The 22,306-nt window shown below is 43.7% G+C and overlaps 1 protein-coding gene across 2 annotated transcripts in view; it reads left to right on the forward strand.

The window, feature by feature from the left end:
• gnao1a (guanine nucleotide binding protein (G protein), alpha activating activity polypeptide O, a) overlaps window positions 1-22,306 on the forward strand; it is a 92,498-nt gene that overhangs the window by 21,310 nt on the left and 48,882 nt on the right. For both annotated transcript variants that reach the window (XM_066713529.1, XM_066713528.1), the window contains exon 3: window positions 5,896-6,037. In XM_066713529.1, coding sequence (XP_066569626.1) covers window positions 5,896-6,037 — 142 coding nt within the window. The remainder of the gene's footprint in view (window positions 1-5,895; window positions 6,038-22,306) is intronic.

Here is a 22,306-nt window from a genome sequence, read left to right on the forward strand (position 1 = left end):
ACTTGCCAGATAGGAAGGCATGACTTTCTGTCACTGGCCCACTCTGTGAAGAGGACAGGGCTCTTATCAAAAAGGCCCTTTAATGTGCGAGGCGGAGACAGCAGGTTCTTTTTAAAAACTGAGCCCAAAGGGAAGGGGGAGAAGCAGAGAGCTGTGAAGCCCGAAGTCATCGCATGGTATCAGTAACTGGACTCCCCCTGCCGTACACGAGTCTGGCCTTAAGGCCCACTAAATTGCCTAAAAATTACAAGGAGATTGTAATTCCCCTCTGTGGTTAGAGAGCTCTGTATTTAAACTCCACTGTTTTTCCTGGATCTTCTTGATAGGTCACATTCAGGGAGCATGGTCAAAAAAACAAAAACAAAGTTGTGTAGAGTCACAGAGATGGAGAAAAGTGGCGTGAAATGCAGTTTCTTCATCCATTATCACTGGACCGCAGTCTTGTTTATGATATTAAATCTTTTTTTTTTTTTTATAACAACTGTGAACGCCATGAAAGAATTAATGAACACAAACCCATTTTCTCTCAGGCAAACACACCTAATGAGGATCTGCGGTACAAATCAGGCTTGCTGGAGGATAAGATTATAATGAACTTCAATTCTGAATCCTGAAGGACTTTGTGGTCAGAGTGAAGTTCGGCAAGCTGACTGTGATATCAGACCATTACAACAGCTCTGAAACGCACAGCGCAGGCACTGCGTCCACAGTAACAGCCCTAATGAAGCCGTCATTTGAGCATTGGTGGTCCGCAATGTCGGAGTGTTTGAAAAGCGACAACGTTTGAAGGGTTGTGTGCGCGTTAAAACGAGCTGGAGTTTCCTCAGAGTAAAGAGCAGGAATCATCTAAATTTCTAGAGTAAAATGCGAGTATTTCCGTGAGAATGAAAGACTCCAGTTAGACTCGGCAGCACAGGAGCGGTCAGTCAGAGTTGCACTTGGGTGCACAGAGTGGCAGGGTCTTGTCCAAACAAAGTGAGACAGAGGGTGGCCCTGTTATCGCTGATCGCTAAGTGGATATATGGGTCAAGCTCCAGGAATCACAGCCTTATTAAGCCCAGGATTCGATTCAGACTAATATTTCTTCCATGCAGTATGCCTAATTAGATTAATTGAGTCTTCTTAGGGTTGTGCAGGCTTGTTGCTAAAGTCTGAATCTGGACCTGCACCTGTTGGCTTTTCATATTCTTCTTCTTCTTCTTCTTCTTCTTCTTCTTCTTCTTCTTCTTCTTCTTCTTCTTCTTCTTCTTCTTATTATTATTATTATTATTATTTAAATGCTCTTTAAAGTTATGCATTCACTGAAATATAATGCTGTGGCAGGCATAAAGGATAGGATGTTTTCACTTACTGTACCCTCTTGCCTTGCCCAATGAGTATGTGTGTCACTATTTTGTAACATGCCCAGCAAAGGAAGTGAGATGGGAGCTGGTTATTGGCAGTAGTTGTGGGAGTCAGAACTTGTCCTGTCATCATCCTTTATGTAGCGTGGTTGAAAGTTCTTTCACTGATGTGCATCGCCTGAAGTGTTTAATAGTTTTTTTTTAAACTGACCTGTGTTCAAGCAGACTCTCTTTCAGATTTTATAGACCACTTCTAGTTCTTGTGTGTAGGACTTTAAGGAGGCTTTAATTACAGTGACTGTGTTTTTACAGTGTTTGGGTGTTCTGTCTGCGTATATTTAAAATGCTCAAAAAAACTGCTTGGGATTTTTATAGTGAGATGCCTAGACCTCCTATATGGTATTTCCAGCCCATCAAACAGAAATCCAGTGTTAAGCAGGACATTTTAATTAGGGGATAATGTAGTCCAGGTGTTTATAGCTGTCTAATTACCTGAGTTAAGCTGCATTGCAGATTTAGCAATATGCTGTTAAATATATCACCTGAAAACAAAAACTCACACCTGTCTCTGGCACAGTCTCCTAACAGCTCCATCTCAGAGGTCTGTGCCAGCACACGCTCTCATGCCAAATGTTAATGCCAAGTATAAATGAGATTTGTTAAAAATCCTCTGTGACATTGTCATTTCTTCATGGTTTCCAGTTCTGACTGAAAAACAGATCTTGACAAATTTGACAAGATATCACTCTTTCCAGTATTCTGTGGCAGTCGCTCTCCCTCTCTCCCTCTCTCCAGCTTGGCTATTTTTAGATTTCTTCTAATTTTTTGCAGCTGGTAGATATCCCCTTCTGCCACTGACAAAGTCTTAATTAAATTACAGAAGAAGGGACATGGCAGGATGACAGGGTTAGAATTACAAAATGCACACTCACACCTACGGAGAGTTTACTGTGTAATATACACGAGGAGATTGAAGTCATATCTGAAAAAGAGGAAACGAAGGTCAAAACAATACAGCGTTTTGCATCACAGTCTGTTGCATGAATTGTGTAAGTAACGTCCCTTAATAATAATAAAAAAAAAAAAATATATATATATATATCCATCCATCCATCCATCCATCCATCCATCTTCGAAACGGCTTAACCTGGTGAGGGTTGTGGGGATGCCGGAGCCGATTATATATATATATATATATATATATATATATATATATATATACACTCACCTACAGGATTATTAGGAACACCGTTTCAATTTCTCATTAATGCAATTATCTAACCAACCAATCACATGGCAGTTGCTTCAATGCATTTAGGGGTGTGGTCCTGGTCAAGACAATCTCCTGAACTCCAAACTGAATGTCTGAATGGGAAAGAAAGGTGATTTAAGCAATTTTGAGCGTGGCATGGTTGTTGGTGCCAGACGGGCCGGTCTGAGTATTTCACAATCTGCTCAGTTACTGGGATTTTCACGCACAACCATTTCTAGGGTTTACAAAGAATGGTGTGAAAAGGGAAAAACATCCAGTATGCGGCAGTCCTGTGGGCGAAAATGCCTTGTTGATGCTAGAGGTCAGAGGAGAATGGGCCGACTGATTCAAGCTGATAGAAGAGCAACTTTGACTGAAATAACCACTCGTTACAACCGAGGTATGCAGCAAAGCATTTGTGAAGCCACAACACGTACAACCTTAAGGCGGATGGGCTACAACAGCAGAAGACCCCACCGGGTACCACTCATCTCCACTACAAATAGGAAAAAGAGGCTACAATTTGCACAAGCTCACCAAAATTGGACAGTTGAAGACTGGAAAAATGTTGCCTGGTCTGATGAGTCTCGATTTCTGTTGAGACATTCAGATGGTAGAGTCAGAATTTGGCGTAAACAGAATGAGAACATGGATCCATCATGCCTTGTTACCACTGTGCAGGCTGGTGGTGGTGGTGTAATGGTGTGGGGGATGTTTTCTTGGCACACTTTAGGCCCCTTAGTGCCAATTGGGCATCGTTTAAATGCCACGGCCTACCTGAGCATTGTTTCTGACCATGTCCATCCCTTTATGACCACCATGTACCCATCCTCTGATGGCTACTTCCAGCAGGATAATGCACCATGTCACAAAGGTCGAATCATTTCAAATTGGTTTCTTGAACATGACAATGAGTTCACTGTACTAAACTGGCCCCCACAGTCACCAGATCTCAACCCAATAGAGCATCTTTGGGATGTGGTGGAACGGGAGCTTCGTGCCCTGGATGTGCATCCCACAAATCTCCATCAACTGCAAGATGCTATCCTATCAATATGGGCCAAAATTTCTAAAGAATGCTTTCAGCACCTTGTTGAATCAATGCCACGTAGAATTAAGGCAGTTCTGAAGGCGAAAGGGGGTCAAACACAGTATTAGTATGGTGTTCCTAATAATCCTTTAGGTGAGTGTATATATATACAGTGGGGGAAAAAAGTATTTGATCCCCTGCTGATTTTGTACATTTGCCCACTGACAAAGAAATGATCAGTCTATAATTTTTATCAGCCCAGAACTACACGGGAGGATCTTGTTAATGATCTCAAGGCAGCTGGGACCATAGTCACCAAGAAAACAATTGGTAACACACTACGCCGAGACGGACTGAAATCCTGCAGCGCCCGCAAGGTCCCTCTGCTCAAGAAAGCACATGTACAGGCCCGTCTGAAGTTTGCCAATGAACATCTGAATGATTCAGAGGAGAACTGGGTGAAAGTGTTGTGGTCAGATGAGACCAAAATCGAGCTCTTTGGCATCAACTCAACTCGCCGTGTTTGGAGGAGGAGGAATGACCCCAAGAACACCATCCCCACCGTCAAACATGGAGGTGGAAACATTATGCTTTGGGGGTGTTTTTCTGCTAAGGGGACAGGACAACTGCACCGCATTAAATGGACAATGGACGGGGCCATGTACCGTCAAATCTTAGGTGAGAACCTCCTTCCCTCAGCCAGGGCATTGAAAATGGGTCGTGGATGGGTATTCCATCATGACAATGACCCAAAACACACAGCCAAGGCAACAAAGGAGTGGCTCAAGAAGAAGCACATTAAGGTCCTGGAGTGGCCTAGCCAGTCTCCAGACCTTAATCCCATAGAAAATCTGTGGAGGGAGCTGAAGGTTCGAGTTGCCAAACGTCAGCCTCGAAACCTTAATGACTTGGAGAGGATCTGCAAAGAGGAGTGGGACAAAATCCCTACTGAGATGTGTGCAAACCAGGTGGCCAACTACAAGAAACGTCTGACCTCTGTGATTGCCAACAAGGGTTTTGCCACCAAGTACTAAGTCGAAGGGGTCAAATACTTATTTCCCTCATTAACATGCAAATCAATTGATAACTTTTTTGAAATGCATTTTTCTGGATTTTTTTGTTGTTATTCTGTCTCTCACTGTTAAAATACACCTACCATTAAAATTATAGACTGATCATTTCTTTGTCAGTGGGCAAACTTACAAAATCAGCAGGGGATCAAATACTTTTTTCCCCCACTGTATATAACATTTTTTTTTTTTGCAATGTTCTCATCTCTGGGAGTTTTTATACTATGCCCCCCTATCTTGAATATAGGCTGTTAGTTTTGCTAGTGAAGCAAAAAATGTTTAAAAGTCCTGGGATGTGGACAAAAAAGGAAAACCTACATCCCGTACCGTGAGTGTGGCGCAGGGCTGAAGCGGTTGGCAGCTCTTCTGTGGTGTTGAGATGCATGCACGAAAGTGGCAGGAGTGGGGAACCGATCCAGAGATGCCATAGTGGTTCAGCAGGGCCTTCTACACTTACACATTATTCTACATAGTACCTTAGTTCAGAGACTGTCTGGAAAGATCTTTATTACAATCAGAGCTAATGAATCAAGGAATGAGTGAATACATGAATAAATACACAAATGCACACATGCACACATGCATAAATTAATAAGTTAATTAATAAAAATAAGTAAGCATGCACGCTATGCAAGTGCCTGGGTTGGGAATATTCTTTCCTTTTCTAACATTTTTCCCAGCCTCTTCGCCACAGCATCAGCCTAATTGAGTGAATGATTCACATCTGGGAGCTCACGGGTTAAATGCCTTGCGGTGTCAGGGATGTGTAAGTGAGAAGCCTGGCTGTGACGAACTTGTATGATACAGTCTGGGATTGGCTCCCCCCTCTGGGGAGGTCTCGCCTTGAGCTAGGGGTAACAAAAATATCAATACACAATACATTAATAAATAAAAATAAAATAAAAACACATTTCTAAGAGTGCAGTGAGTCTATGTCAGGGTTGCTGTGTGCTTGGCTATGAGAGGAGCTCAGAACGATGCCAGAGCATACACCTTGAAAGATCAGTTGTGCATCCAGTCACAGCTCCCAATGCCCCCATCTCTGTGGGTGTTTTGCTGCCAGTGGTGATGTGAGGAGGAAGAAGGGGAGGGGGTGTGTGTCACAGTGTGTTGTTCTCCTGGCTAGTGAACAGAGCCAGGGCAGCTGAGAGAAGCTCTGTAGTCATGTGCTGACATCTGATATTTCTGAACCTTTCACAGGATTATCCATGAGGATGGCTTCTCCGGGGAGGATGTGAAGCAGTACAAGCCTGTGGTCTACAGCAACACAATCCAGTCTCTGGCAGCCATTGTCCGTGCGATGGACACTCTGGGCATTGAGTATGGGGACAAGGAGAGAAGAGTAAGTGTGTCCTTTTTAAATCTTGACACAAAAGAACGTGGTTAAGTTGAGTAAAAAAAAAAAAATCAATCGTTTTCTCAAGTCATGTTGCCTTTTCACACATGCTCTCTACTGTGAACTCCAGTTCACCTTGTCCATGCCTTATACCGGCTGTCTGTGTGTTATCACAGGAAGTTACCATAAGTCGCTCTGCTTAGAAATAAAAACAGAGACACCCGAATGCAAAAGGAGATATTCATAAGTTTGATGTATATAGAGAGAGAAGAAAGACAAAGACATTTGTAGTATTCCCGCAAGCTTCAAAGGAGCTTGTTTTTACGATGCAGAATTATAGTCTAATCGGGTGATGGCTTGAGGAAGTGTCACCAGGATAGAAGACAGTAGGGGATTCTTGGCACTCCTTCTTTAAGAAGCGCATAATCCAAGGTAAACTGGCAGCGCTGTTACACTGTGCAGAGTGAGACAGACTGCTGCAGACCTAAAGAATAATGTGCAAGCGACTGGGAATGCAGGGAACACTCACATGAGCTGATGCTTTCAACTGTAAAAGACTCAACCACAGAAAGACATCTCCCATTTTTGCATTCCATTTCCATAAACAAAACTGAAACCCAGCAACAGGCACAGGAGGTAATGAGGTGTGCCCCCCACCCTCCTGTGTAGAGTGGGCATAGGGAGTGGGGAGATTTGTCCATGGTTGGGGTCCTGGGTGTGGTGGGATCTGAGCTCCTGCACCTGAAGCTCTGACTTCACTCATTTAGAAAATATTTGGTATTTCTTTTAATTTTCATCTTGGATTTTTTATTTCATTTTTTATTTTATTTTTAACATTGAACTGAATCTAAGGCCCTCAGGTGGCCAAATAACAGCTCATGACTGCGGGCTCAGTGTTGGCAGTGTTGCTCAGTTGTGTGTGCCAGTGCTCTAAGGTGACAGCCCTATTACCTTGAGTACGTAGCTGATGAAGGTGAGCTGGCGGCTGCACGATCTTGTGTTCCCTGGTATTGTCAGCCAATTGTCATCCCCGCCCCACCACACAGAGTTCGCTGTTCTGTTTATTGCCCTTCACTGGCAATGCGGCGATCCTGTCTGAAGGCGTCGCAAGAGCTGCTGCTGTCAGCTCAGCCCTTGGGCTTTGAGAACTTGGTGTTTTTGCTTATGTTCAAATGAGGAGCTGGTGTTTACTGTGCTTAAAATATAGACATCCTGCCGAGACACCATGATGCACAAAGGAAGTTCTCAAACCAGCATTATTTCTTTAAAGGCTCCATTCTGCAGCACCAAATTGTTCTCATTTGTTTAGAATAATAGTGAATTTTGTTTGTTTGTTTGTGTTTGTTAGTTTTGGTCCATCACTGAATCAGTGCTCTGAAAAGGCCCAGAGCTGCAGGTTGTGACAGTGCTGCAATGGAGACCCCATTATCAGATCTGTGATGTGTCTCAAAATATTTGTAATTGGAAACTTGATTCCAAAGGTGATGAACATTAATATTCACTGGAGTACAGTGTGCATTCTTCCCTCTGAGTTCTAAATTTAGTTTATTCAGGCAGGGTGTTTACTTTTGGTGGGACAGGCCATATCTGTGTGATTTTAATATGAAGTGTGAAGCCACTGGGGGACTGAGCCCAGCCTGCAGGCCCTGATTAAGCAGTGTCTCTCACAGCCTGAACTTCCAGCTTTCTGCAAGCAGAAGCATATGTTAGAGGACAGCAGAATTAAGCCTCAACCTCTAGTCTGATTGGAACCACAATATGAGGAGTAAAGACATGTTAAAAATATATGGCTATATTTACGGTATTTGCTGCTTTGCTCCTGGTGGAAGTAGAGAACCCAATGTAGAGTAATTTATGTATGTATATATGTATTTGTTTAAAATTTTATCCATGTACCTGCTCTCTTATCCAGTGGCCCTCCCTCTTCCCCACCCCACCCCCATACCCTCCTGATATTCTATGTAACCTTACAGACTGTTACCATAGCTGCAAAGTCTCCTTGTCTCCTTCTTGAGACATTCTGATATTTCTGTCGGGGGAATTGAAGCTGTGCCACAATAATAAAACCAAAAAACTGGAGCCACCCTACTGCTGTAAAGCAGTGCTTAGAGATACATCCCTTTGCGAGTTTCTAATTCATTCAGAAACTGGGAGAACATTATTTGTGAGTCAGAAGTTTATGAATGAAATGCCCGTGGAAGCAAAATGAATCCATCTTGTAGGTTTCTGTGACCTAATCATGTGAAAGAAGTCAATTCACAGACGCAACCTGTGGGATGTTGGCCTGTCCTCAGCATATTCATTGGCAAAGCAAGGAGAGCTCGGGCCTTTACGTGCAGCCGTAGCATTGGTCTTGCGCTGTCATTGCTGCCGTTGCAGCTGATTTTTAAAAGCAGGGTTCAACAAAAAGAACAATGCAATCCGATCCTCCCTCGTAACACTGCCGCATGAAGCTAGAAAGCCAGAGTAGGTTAAACAAACGGGGATCTGAGGATCTTCCCCTCCTAAAGGGCTTGACACAGCCATAAAGATGGCTTTTATTTTCCCTCTCACTCCTTTCCCACAGGAGCGAAAAGGCTTGGAAATGTCTGCCACCCTTTCATTGCCAAGGACCCACCTCCGGGGACGGTTAGTTCCCCCTGCTGGAGCCCGAGTCCAAGATCTTTTAAAGATCTTTTAAAGATTTTATGAATGATTGTTTTTAAAAGAAGATTTTAAATAATGAATCTTAATTGTTTTTAAAGATTTAGTTGTTTTTAAATCACATTGTTTAGGGCTTTTTAGGTATAGTTTTGTTATATTTTGTTGTCAAATACATTGACCGTTTTTGGGTTTAATTTAAAATGCATTAGACTTTTTTTGTTTGTTTTTTATTTTTCCTTTTAATTGTTTTTTTATTTTGTCTAATGCATTTTCTGTTATTTTCAATGTATTTGACTTTTTTGTTGGTGTGCAGTTTTTGCTTTTATCACGTTTTGTTTATTTGATTTGAGCACGTTTATTTTAAAGTTAATTGTTTTAGTTTTGTTAAAAATCACAAGATTTTAAAAATTTTAAGTGATTTTAAGAATTGATATTTTAAATGATTTTAATCACAAGTATTAAAATTGGAATTGTTTTATTTAAGAAATGTAAAATACTTTAACCAAATAAACAGTATTTTACTTTCATTGCCAAGGCAGTGAAATCCCATTAATCAGCACAATATGACGCCACTTCTCCGTGCCTCATTGAAAGGACTAATTGGAAATTTAGCTAGCTGTTTTGGCTGAGTATGGATCACGCTGTATCACAAATTAACCCTTGCACCACTTCTGTTGGGGGGGTTTGCAGTCCCCACACGCAGCCCTGCCACTAAAACAGCAAGGCGTATGGCTAGTGCAATAAAAACAATATTCATATATGATATAAAACGTAATGTAAGGGGGAAAATATATATCTATGTACATGTACAGATACACAGTTGAAAGAAGCATGGGGGCCGAGATTAATCTCATTAACGTGAGCATCGCTCAATGTAGTCTGAGCACAGTATATTTTAATATCATAGCTGGAAGGCTTGGTGATGGTGATTCTCTTAAGAGGCTCATGGGTTTAGAGGTTGAGTGAGGGCGGGGGGACTGGTGTGTACCTGCTGCACCCAGCAGTGCAGCCATCAGGCCACCCACTGCCCCTCTGACAAGACAGAGAGGAACACCTGCCTGTACCTGCCACGGTGTTCCCAGCAGTATGAATTTCACAGGGCCAGATTTTAATGTATTTTTGTGTGTTTGTAAAAATAAATAAATAATAATAATAATAATAATAAAAAAAAATATATATATATATATAAACAACAGCTCCTAATACAGCAACATCGACAACAACAGCCCTGCTTGTTTAGCGTCTTGTTGTGTACCTGCTCCCCACAGCTCAGGGGCCGCCCGCACATTTGACAGGATAATTTTCTTTGTGACGGTTGGGCGTTTTGGAGTCTGTAATTAGCAGCTCCACTACAGACTCCCCTAGGAGAGGCCTGCTGCCCAGGCGCACAACACACCTCGCTGTCACTACCTCCTGGAGATGTGATGGGTCTTGTGAAAACGGGCGTCAGCTCCTGTAGCATCTGTGCTTCAGTTGCTAACAATGACACTCGGGCTCTGAGGAGCACTTCAATGATTTTTCAATTTCGAGTTTATACAGACGTAATTTTTTGTTTTGGAAGCTAATGAGACTGCCATGACATAGCAGTACATCCCTTTCAGGTTCTACAGTATGTAAACTCTTCTATTGGTCGACACAGGCTAAGCTTTTTTCAATCTCTTGTTTGGAGTAAGAGTGCGTACACAGATGGAGTCGCATTCAAATAAGATTAGTTGCAGCACCTTTCCACTCACGAACCCTCCAGTATGATGTAGTTGGGCTTCATTCACACAGTTTGCACAGCAGATTGCAGCTGGTTAAGCCCTAAATGGATTAAGCATCAGTGCAATTAGAGTTTGTTGTGCTTCATTGTACTGAATGTACTAGATATGTTTCATTGATGCTTTTAAAGAACACTGTACAAAAAAATAATGTAATTGTTTTAAAAGAGGTAGGTGAGCTTACAGCCAGTGGTGAAGCCACAGACATGAAAGGATATTGATTGAGCACAGAGGGCTTTAAAGGTGCCGCAAAAGGTGAGAGGCAATGGATTTCAGCTTAAAAAAAGGTCATTTTGAAGCTAATGTGGATTGTGGTATTGACCCCACAGGAGAAACTTTCACCCTCTTCCGCAAACTCACCCTGCACAGTGGCTGTTTGATGTCAGGGATCTCGTTCTTATCGTTGTGGCTCTTTTTAAGCGTTTGTGCCGGCTAGAACCAGAGGCTGGGAGGCATTATCCCCCTCCCAGTTTGAGGCCTTCCCTTCTGGCTAGGTCTTACCCTCGCTGGTGCCTGTCTTTGACCCCCACTACAGTTTGTCCTGTGTATGTGGCAGGGTAAGGTGTTTACTGTTGTGTGTGTGTGTGTGTGTGTGTGTGTGTGTGTGTGTGTGTGCATTTCTGTGTGTTTGTGTGCGTGCATGCGTATGTGTGTTTGTGTGCCTAGAAGATGCACAAGCAGCCACATGTTGCCTCCAGCAAGCTCCTCTAATTGCCTATGAAGCCCTGGTTGTTTCTCGCCATCTGCTCAGGGAAGCTTGCTCAGCCCACGCCCCTGATGGATTGATTCCTTTCCCTTTTTTTTCCTTTGCTTGTTTTTCATTTTGTTTTTTCCCCGCCCTTCTTTCTAGGAAGCTGTAGAGCAGAACATTTGTGTATCTTTGTTTTTTTTTTTCTGTAAGCATTCACTAAGGTGACCTATTGATGCCAGCAAATCTCAGAGAGCACGTCGATAGCGCTCCTGCACATAATTGCATACATTTGGGCTGGTTTGCAATCTCACATTGATTGATTGATTGACTCATTTTGCATGGTTGATGAGTTTCACCCAGCTTAAAGGCTGAGAAGTGAGTTTTGTGTAAACTGACTCTATTTAAGGCTACAGTCAGGCTTTGGTGCAATGCTCTAACAAATTAAATTGACATGATGCAATTATTTCATGGTTTCTGATAGCAACACTAATGCCAAACGCAATGGGTTGGTTTGAAAGATATCTCTGTGGAAGACTGGTCTGTAGGTTTAGTACTTCATACAACGGGTTCGTTTATTTGTGTGTTTGGTTGACACCTTTCCATTTGGCGATTCGCACTAAAAATGTATGCAGCGCAAAGATCAGCTTATTGAAGGAGCATCTCCCTGGCCTTGCCTCTCCTGTAGATAATTCTGAAGGTGTCAGAGGCAGAAGGCCAGTCCAGCTTGGAGGGGCAGTGATAGAGGAATGCTTGTGATTCGATGGCTGTCAGTCAAGTGTACAGTGAGGTGAGAGTGGGTGACGAGCACTGAATTCCTCCTAAGTCCTTGTTGCCCTCAGGCCCAGATCGACACTAATTCTCAGTTTTCATTAATGAGTGGTTTAATTGCTGTCTTGCCAACAACATCCGTCTGCAAGGGGATAATGTGCTTATTTATAGATTTTCCCAATCAATAACCCATATAAAGTGAATATCCCAAGAACATTTTAATAGACTTCTATCCTGGCAGGTTTCAGACGGAACGGAGCGGTGCACTGCTCGGCTCAAGTCTTTACAGAATTAACACTCTGAATAATTAATCTCTCAGACAGCGGCTCTGGGATTTTCCGGGGCGCGCTTGTTCCCACTGGCGGATATGGGAGGTTTTGCCGGGGAAATTTGTAGGCCTCAAGGAAAACTCTCGGTCGAGGATGACATGTTTTTCCATGATGTTCAGAGTCCCTGTCTCCAGGACTTTTAACTAATTGCTTTTGGAACCTTCTCATTCTGTATCCACGGAAACAGTCACACATTGATTTAATTAGACTTAGAACTTAGACACGTGTACAATTTCCCTGTTAAGGCCCCTTTTCCCTGGGCCTGGCGACAGCTAAACACCCAACCCCCAGCCAGTGCATTTCTGGCATGAACCCCTCATTGGGTCTGATGAGATGTTTACAGGTGCAGAGAAGCACAGAGAGCCCAAAGTCTGGACTCATTCTCTTTTGGTGGCTGCCAGATGTCAGGTCTGTTCAGCGGAAGGCTTGATCTGGAACAGGCCTGTGTCACGGGCTGCTGTGTGGAGGCACCAGGCTTGTCTGGCTCTCTACTGAAGTGGAGGGCTGTGTGGAACATCTGCATACTCTCTCTCTTTCTCTCTGCACCAGACCACGGCTCACATGCTCAGGCAGAGTCAGGGCAGCTGGCCATGCAGATTGATTCAACAAACAAACCCCACAGTGAGAAACAACTCTTCTTCTCCTTCTCCACACACAGGCCGTATTAAGAGTGCACACAGCTTCACATCATGCAGAGCATTTCTCTCGCGCTCGGTGTTCTTGGTGAATGTGGCCTCCCTCCGTCCTAATGCTGAGATGCCCATTCAGAGCTCCTCGAGATCTCCTCCTCCTGCTGCAGCTGCTGCCTGCCTGACTGAGGACTTGCTTTAATTAAGATGACAAGGATTAAACCAGAAGACCTGAAGGAAAATAAACTACTGCTGTCTGGAGACGAGATGAAGTCTTAACGTTCTTATCGTTGACTTGAGTCTGCCACGTCAATGGTTACAAAATACATAAATACATAAATAAAAGATAGTTAAGTCAGATTGTTAAGACAGAAAATGCTCAGTTCGGAGACAAACGTGGAACATCAGCAGTTTTTCGGAAGGGCAGCATAAACCGGTCGTCCCTGAGCGGGCGCCTGTGTTCAGTGGCTCACGAGGATATTGGATTCTTCTTCTTTTGATTGCGCACAATCTTTTCTCTGTTTACATCCCTCTGTCAAACGCTGCATAAAATATGTATCAGGTTTAAAGAGATGTCATTCGATGAGGCGGTGCAGTCGGGTTAAAGCAAAGCTCCAGCTCTACTGTCAGGTAGAAGCTCAGTTTTTGTTTTTTGCATGATCTCATTTTTTTTAACAACTTCCTAAGGTGTATGGAGTTGAACACACTACCCATACTAAATAGTATACAAAATACTGTACATTTTCTCTACACACTGAGATAAATACTTAACTACTTATGCAATGTCTTACTTGTGACCCCTGGCCCCCGGCCCCTTACCCTCTCCCCAACCATCTTTTGCCCTCTCCAGTCACTAGCACCCTGGGCTTTGGTCACGTCAGGGGTAGAGCTGTCTCTCTCCACACCCCATTTTAAATGAATCACTGTGTAGATCTGGTGAAGCCACTCAGACTGACTTCTCCAGCATGTTTACCCCATTGGAGTCCCAGTGGAGAGCTGAACATCTGAACAGCGAAAGTGATGTCATGCTCCTCTACTGGCTCTCCTTCGCCACCCTGCTGCGGGTCTGTACTCTAAAGGCCTCCCCAGCTGCACTGTACCTGGGAGTGGCTGCCCACTGCAACCCCCACTATGCATTTATTATTATCCCTAACCAGCAGTGGGTCTTCTGCAAGATTGAATTTTATTATTTATTTTCCTATTTATTATGTTTAATCTTTCCTTTTTGTATCTGCCCACCACAGCTCTACCTGGGCATGCGTTTCCCAAAGCAGATCCCCGATTTGGTGGTGATCGTGAGACAGTTATCCTCATTATGTAAGATCTGTGTTTTTTCTCATCCCAGAGAGAGGAAAAAAAAGGAGTTCGACCCGCGAGTGCCACGATGTTATCAGACAGATCTCGATGTCTCTTAATCGCCCTGCAGACAGACTGATTACATTATGGACCCTGAGCTCACACCCTCAACGGCTGCTGTCAGTTTGTCAGTGCTGTTGATTGATGTTTTCTGACAGAACGGAACATGTCACCATTCAGCCCACATTCTGGGCCCATTTCCTGCTGGGTGGCGCCAGTACTTCACTCTACTGAGGATTCAGATTCTACCATAAATGTTTAAACATTTTCACGAGTTTTCTATTTCCCCCCCCTCTTTTTTTCTTTTTATACCAGTTACACTCAAAGGAGATGATTCACACTTATTTATTTACTTTGCTTGGCACGCTGTTCATAAAACACTGACCCCTTGCCGAAAGTGCACACTTGAAGAGGATTGAAATGAATATCTGCATAAAAGCTGTTAATGAAGCCTGTTTTCAAATTCAAAAGAGGCAACTTGGAAAAATCTTCTCGTTGCCAGCACGACATCGAGCCCATGTGCATTGTAGCTGAAGCACAGATCTGTCAGAGATTGGCATGCAGTGTGTCTACATTAAACACACTTAACAGGAAGAATTTCAGAGCTGTTTGCTCCATTGAAAAATGTACTTCGCCTTTTCTACCCCCAAAATAAAATCCAGCTCAAATTTGACAAGTAAAAGTTTATTTTGTCTGCTAAGGAATATATTAATTCATTAATAACAACAATATTTTCTGAATTACTGAATTACATTTATTTCAAATGCCAGATATGAGAGCTTTTAAAAATGGCAGGCATTTTCACTCTCTTCCAGCCTGCATTTTGAAATTACAGTGTTAAAGCCATGACGAGAATTCACCTGATTTGTAACCCATTAGCCGAAATCCATTAGCTAAACTCTGTTCTCAATGGGGCGGGTGTGGGGAGTAATGCTTTCAATAAGCCAAGCTGTCAGTGCTTCAAGGAATTTGTTTGCAAGTGGCGGCTGAAACAGTAGCTCAGGAAAGCATGCTTTTATTTTATAAACTGAAGATGAGTTACGAAAATGAGCGTGGAATTGTATTAGCATCAGGGAAGGTCCCCTTTCATCAGGGAAGTGTACATCAGGCTGGTGCTGCAATCCTTCTTTCCACCCTGAGAGGTTCTGTATTGAATTAAAGCGCCAGGAGAGCGCGAGCAGTTGGCTGTTTTGCAAAAGACCCCCCCCCTCCAAAAAAAATAAAATAAACACAAATAAAACCTGGTCTCTTCTCCATGATCTGCATTTATAATGGGCAAATTTTGGGGCAAACAGGGTGTCCAGGAATTAACTGAGACTTGACACAACCAAGAATTTAGTCCATCCATCCATTTACATCTTCTACAGGGGTATAACTCACCAGCAGATTAATTCCAACTGTGTCCATCTTCCAATGTCCTTTTTGTTGAGGATTGGACAGTAGACTCCTAGGCCAGGCCGATCTGCTCCAGGTATTTGTCCCTGCTGATGTGTGGTTGAACCCCAACTATGGAAATTTTGATTTGAGTGACCTTATTTTTAATGAATTTACATATATAAATATATGCCATTAAAGTCTTATTAGATGTTTCTCCTTTCTCCCTCAAAGTTTTGATTTAATCCAGCCCTTATTTATTTATTTATTTATTTATTCCGTTTGTTCAAAGAAGGATAGACTTATCCCAAAGTCTTGAGAATCACTAATGGAGCAGTAGGCCCTAAATAGCAGAGATATAGGGAATCTTTTATTGAAGATATGCAAGAGTCTCCTTGTTTTCCCATGCTAAGGAAGACATCTGTTTAGAGGTGCAGGCACTCCTCTGTGTATGACCTGCCAATTCTGTAAATGAAAACAAATGCCAGTATTATTACAAATACAGAATTAAACTTTAAATATACACTGCTCATTAGAGTGATTAGGAGGAAGTAGATGACACCTTATTGGAAAAATTGAGATTTGGCGAGGCGGAGTGGGGGATGGGGGTACAAATCTAATTTGAAGTGAATGATAATTAAAAAACAGAAAGAAGAAAATGAATCGCTGGGCAGTGTGGCAGTGTGGCTCAGCACTCTGGGAAGAAATTGCAGAGTGACTTTTAAAGGCATCCACAAAGACAGAAGAGTAAAAAAAAAATAGAAAGTTTAAGGAGCGATTGAGACATGCCCTCTGTGGAGCAAAACTTGATAAATACAATCAACCCATTCATTTATTTATTTGGTTAGTTAGTTAATTTCCCCAGGCCTTGTTCATGTTTAAAATGGCAGAGTCCTTGTACAGCACAGTACAGGACAGTATATTACAGCAGACAACATGACAGTACAGTATAGTGCAGTTCAGCAGGCAGGCGTGACGTTTATGTCCATATCTCAGAAGAAGGGGAGGGGCCACCAGCTGAGATTCAGGCCACTAGGACTAATTCGATCACAGAGTTAGCAGCACATCTATGGCTTCACACCAGCTAGTACTGACTGTGGTGTCCCCTCGCACTGCCCCTGCAAGGCCTCATGGTTCCCTCGCTGCATTGGCCGGCTGTGCAGCGGTGTGTATGGGCAGCTGTGTATGGGCAGCTGTGTCTGACACACAGACAGCAGGGCCAGGCACCAGGGAATGTGTGCACTGGGCACTGTGTGTGTCTGCGGAAGAGCTGCTGGAACAATAGGCCCAGTACTGCAGAGGGGCGATCGTCTCCTCACAGTACTTTTTCTTTGTTTGTTTTTTGTAAGATTGAAAGAGAGGCATTTATCCTTCAGTGATACTTTGCACTGTCTTGAGTGGCACGGCGTGTTTGTATTACAGTGGCGACCTCTGGGATATTGCTGATGAGGGTTTCCTATGGGATGAATCAATAAAGATATTGATTAATGAAGTATAGAGTAACGATTATGAATTCAATTCTTTATCTATATGCCTGATATGCACACACATGCACACACACACACACATATACAGCCACCTACACACTCACACAAAGAAACTAATGCCAACAGTGACCACATTACCTGTAGCTCAGAACGACGAGGTGCTCATTAACATTCCTGTGGGCTCTCCCTCCTGCAAATTGATGCTTGTTGAAATTGCAAATGGATTGGAACAATTTCACATCATAAAGCAGCCAGTTCGTGAACACAACAGAACGACACACTCTCACAGTTGAATAATGGCCAGCAGCCCTACGTGGGAGGGTCGTTGCTCCTTATGTGTGCTGGTAATCATGTGTGTTTGCCTCTCTTGCTGTGGCATCTGAATATTCTGCAAATGTTCACCATGGTTTCAAAAACAAAAAAGAAAGGTGGGGGGGGGGACTTGTTTGCCATGCATCTGGCAGAGCATTTGCTGTGTGCCATTTAATGGTGACAACACCATTAATATCAGTGTTCATTACAGCTGCGGTGGCTGCCGTCACTGGGCACAGAGACGCAGTGCCAGGGAGCTCTCTGCAGTGCAGTGAGGAGGGCTCAGAGGATGTGGGCTTTTGAACAGCCTGAAGGGGAACATGTGTTTGGGATTAAAGGCAAGGTTTAGTTTTTTGGCACTTGGTTTTAGTGAATCAGCTGCAGAATGCTGTCTGGAATAATGCAATTGCTAGGAAGCGTTATTGCTCTTGTCATGTACTGGCTGTATATGTACTTGCTCTTTGCCACAGATGACAAATGTACTGCTCTCTCCTGGCACAGTATTTAGCCTGACGTAGCTTTGTGCTGGAGCCCAGTGGACACGCGTGGCATGGAGCTAGTGTGAGCAACTACATCCAAACACATCCTCGTGTTTACATTGTTGGAAGATTTTGTGTGGATCTGGAAAGAGTGACTTTTCCGGGGTGCTGGCCTGGCAGTGCAGTGGGGCTTGCATTAGAGGCCCTGTATTTTGTGTGTATTTGGTCTTTGTTCTGCTGGCTGTGCAGTGCTGTGAACCAGCAATAGACACCAGGAGCAGACAATTTACACTCTCCTTGCTCCCGACTCCGCTGGGAATTCAGTTCAAGACATTTGTTTTTCTCCTCCATATTACATGCCCTTAATCTAATGGCTGCCCCTCCTCTCCCCATCGCGGTGCAGCAGGAGCAGCCCCCTCCTCCTCTCCGCGGCTTGGAAAAGATTTATTCTGCGTTGACAACATGTAGCCGCCCACAGGGCTCAGCCTGCTTTTATAGTGTTGTATTATATATATTGCTTTAATGGCACAGGGGTCAAGATGAAACAGTATTGTGCGGTGAACTGCATTAATCCCTATAGAAAACAGCTGGGACTCTGCTGCATGTACTATTTAACAGAGATGACAGTAAGAGGAAAAGGAATCACAAATGCTTTTTCAATGAACGCACCATTTTGCATCCTCAAAAGGATCCTACTTTTTAAAGGGAGTGAATGGAGGGATGCGATGTGCTAAAAATATTCCCCAAGCATGTTAACTCGATAACATCACTGGCCACATTGGAAGTGCACTGTGCACAGCATTAGGCCACAGATTGAGACCAGTAAAATCTATTTCACACTGATACCCTACAGTTGGCTAAGACAGTTTTTAATAGTTTGGAGACATGAAAAAGATAGCTCTTGGATTAGAGGAACATCTTTAAAAAAAAAATTCTGATGAATCTGTCGATAAGTATACCAATGACTCATTGCACTGGTTTGATTAAACCACTTCTCTCCTGAAGTCCGAAAATAAGACGCCAAGACTCGCAACAGCACAAGGAGTTCTGGGAACTGCACTGATGATTTTAAAAATCTATAGAATTACATTTTAAAATATTTTAACTGAAAGGGTGAAGGCGAATAATGCATGCTAATGTCTTCATAAGCAGGGGAAAATCTCTGCATCGACTCAAGCTCCTCTCTGCTTAATTCATTCCTGTGCTTAAGGACTGAAAATTCATTTTGCCTGGCCATCCTTTTCACTTCACAAACTGTGCTCAGAATGAACAGAATGTGACTGAAAAATGTGCTATTCTCTTGAGTTTCTGGCATCTTTGGCCGCACTCAGGGGCCTGGTCTCTCGCATCCAGGCAGCAAGCATCCCAGAGTCCTTATTTTCATGAGTCTGTGTCTGGATCAGCTTGAGCAAACAGCGGCAGATTTCTCTTGTAATGCTGAATAATTGAACACATTCAGGAGGGACAGAAATGTATAATTTAAAAATGTGTTTCTCTATAAATGGCTGCCCTAAACCTGGGCAATACATTCAGCCATAGGTAGGGTATGCTGACTTGCGAAGTTTTGCACTGCAAAATACTCTTAATAGACATCAAGAGCTATGGAGCATTGCTGCACTACATTTTTTCAAAGCAGGATGGGGATTAGCTCCTGTAAATAGCAGTGCAGTCAGGTGTAGGAAATGCCTAAAAGGTTTCTTGTCTGTTTCTTCCTTGACTCTGATGCATTATGGCACTTTATGAAACCAATGGGCAGAAGTAAAAAAAAAAAAAACTTTTGTGGTGAGTGATCTGGCTTGGTTGGCCAACAATGCCACTAAACTCTGAGTTGAAAATTCCGGTTGACTGGTACTTATCTGCCATGACAGCTATATAGAATATTTTCTTAGGGGTGAAAAAAATTATATATTTTTTATACAAAGCAGTCACCGTGGTACCTGGGAACCTAATGCTTAGTGACACAGCACTTGATGGTTTCAGAGCAGCTGGGCATCTTTTATTATTAATTATGTGGAAGATGAAAAAGAAAAGGCTCATGGGAGCAAGGGGGAGGTTTACAGATTTCTTGCCTGGAGGAAGTTGATTGGGAGGTCGGAACGTGATTGTTTACTAGCTCACCAAGCCTTGTGAAGCTCACAATAGGTTTCTGTATTCAGCACCACATCATGTTTGTGTGAGAATCGAAGTTTAGCTTTGTCTTACTACCAAGAAAACAACACAGACACAGTTGCTTCTCAAAAATGTTATAACAAGATCCTTACAATGTGCTGTCATTGGCAGTTGCTGTTTTTGAGTGATGCCTACTGGGGGTACACAGCTCCAAGGATCCTGGCTAGCTGTAGTGTGTCTTCCTCGGTGGGCCTGCAGCAGTGGGAGTGAGTGGGCTTCCTAATGGGCTGCTGCTCCTCCAGTCCAGACAGGACTGCGAAACACACTGGAGCTCGTGAGCCTCGACCGTGCCTGTCTTAAAGATGCGCCACAGTTGAGATTTACAGGCCTGCCTTGCTGGTATGAATCTCTTGTACACATCCCCAGCAGCATTGCATAGGCAGGTAGTATATCTTCAGGGTGTTTTTTATTTTCTTTATTCCTCTGCGGCTTTTCAAAGCAGGGCCCCTGATGGCAGATGGAGTGAGAGGCATGTCTCTCTCTCTCTGTCTCTTGGGCTCAGTGCTCTACAGTCTTTTTGGGGCTGGCCTAACATGAGATTGAGCAATGCCAACACCACCCCTCCACCCCTCCATTAACCTCCCCTTGAAGTCCACAGAGGCAGCCCTCCTCTCCTGGCCATTCTTGCATAACCCGGTGGGTGTGAAAAAGTGGAGCTGATTGCTTCTTCCAGTTAATTTGTTAGTATGTTGATCTGATGAACACCCCTACAATAACAGGCAAATCATCTTCCGAAAGCATGCACTCGTCCTCCCAGCACCATATTGAGACACGACTGAGAGAGTGTGACTCATTCTGGAGAGCGTGTCCCGCCGCCACCTCTCAAACTGCACTGTCACATGTGTAGGCATATACGTTTTTGCGTCCCCTTTCCACCTAACTTTCTGTGGAGCGCAACTTTCTGCCCTGAGTCCCGCAGTACTGTGCAGTCATAACTTTGCAGTCTCCCGTCTTGCTGAAAGCTGGGAAAGGACAGTTGTAATTAAAGCCCGAGAGGTGGCAGGGAGTGGGTAGCAGGTGGTGGTGGAGCAAGGCCTCTTGCACATGTGTTGCCTGCACCCTCTGTAATACCTATTAATCCTTCATTGCCTAGACTTAAATAATTAAGAAGGTTAATTGCTCAGGCGTGTCTGGTTTCTTGGTGTAAGCACTGATTAGTCATCGCGCAGTGTTACTTAATGGCCAATGTAGTGTGACTGGGAAGTGTCCAGTTTCTTCTCGGTGTAACCCAGCAGGGCCCAAGGCCACTGGAGGCCTGCAGGTGTCTGGTGACACGCTCGAGTTGTGCTGCTCCGAGAGTTCAGCTGTGTCCCTGGAATTATCCGGAAGGTGCTCGTCACTTTTTAGTTTTTTTAATTACATCCAGCAACCTGATATGGCTGCTCTAATGGTGGCCTGAACCCCATTCTTAGGCAACACCAAAAAATTCAGGTTAGGCCCATATAAATCTACACCAGATTCAGTTAAGCGAGTGAAAAAGAAACATAACTTTAATGAAAGTCTACATTTACTGGAGACTCTAACCCTAACCCTAGACAAAAACAAAAAAATCTGAGCGAGAAACTGCACAGCCTGGCATCTCCAGCCCTTGCAGGTGACACTCTGACTCCTGGGAGGCTGTGTGGACTCTTAAAGTGCATGGCTCTTAAAATGCCTGGGTCTCTGCAGTATTTCCACAGTGGTCACGGCACCATGGAAAACATTGGCTTCCTAGGTCGCTGGTGAGGGTTGTGCTGTGTTTACCCAGCTGGGCTGTCTTGCTCAATGCACACACACAATCTCCTCCGTGGTTACGCCTGCACTGTGACCCTTGTCCACCACAGAATTAACAGCACCCTTAGCAAGAGGGGACACATTTAAACCCACACAGCAATCTGGGCTTTGCACTCTTTAAACCCTTGCCCTGGACCAGCCTCAGGTCTTCTCTCGGTGTTTGCACTAGGCATCCCCACACGCTGCAAGCCTTAGCCAAGGCAAACTGGCTGTGAAGGAAATGCACAGTCTCTTATGGCAGTGTTTCCTGTATTATTTTACCAGGTTGTGGTCCTCGGAGTCCAGCGCTGCTCCCCTCTCACTCTGCTTAGGAGTGGAATCGTTTTAAGTAGCTTTTTTCCCTTTCCCAGGCTGTTTTGTGCCTGATTTGAATAGAAAGCATATCTGTGTGCTTTACATGGTAATCAAGCCAGGAAACAAATCTGATGTGGGAGGGTTTACTGAGAAATGAACAAAACCCAAATCAGGTTATTTGAAAATCATGACCAGGAGGCCCAGTTTTTTC

This window comes from Amia ocellicauda, chromosome 9 (assembly GCF_036373705.1).
Source record: "Amia ocellicauda isolate fAmiCal2 chromosome 9, fAmiCal2.hap1, whole genome shotgun sequence".
Lineage (NCBI taxonomy): Eukaryota > Metazoa > Chordata > Actinopteri > Amiiformes > Amiidae > Amia > Amia ocellicauda.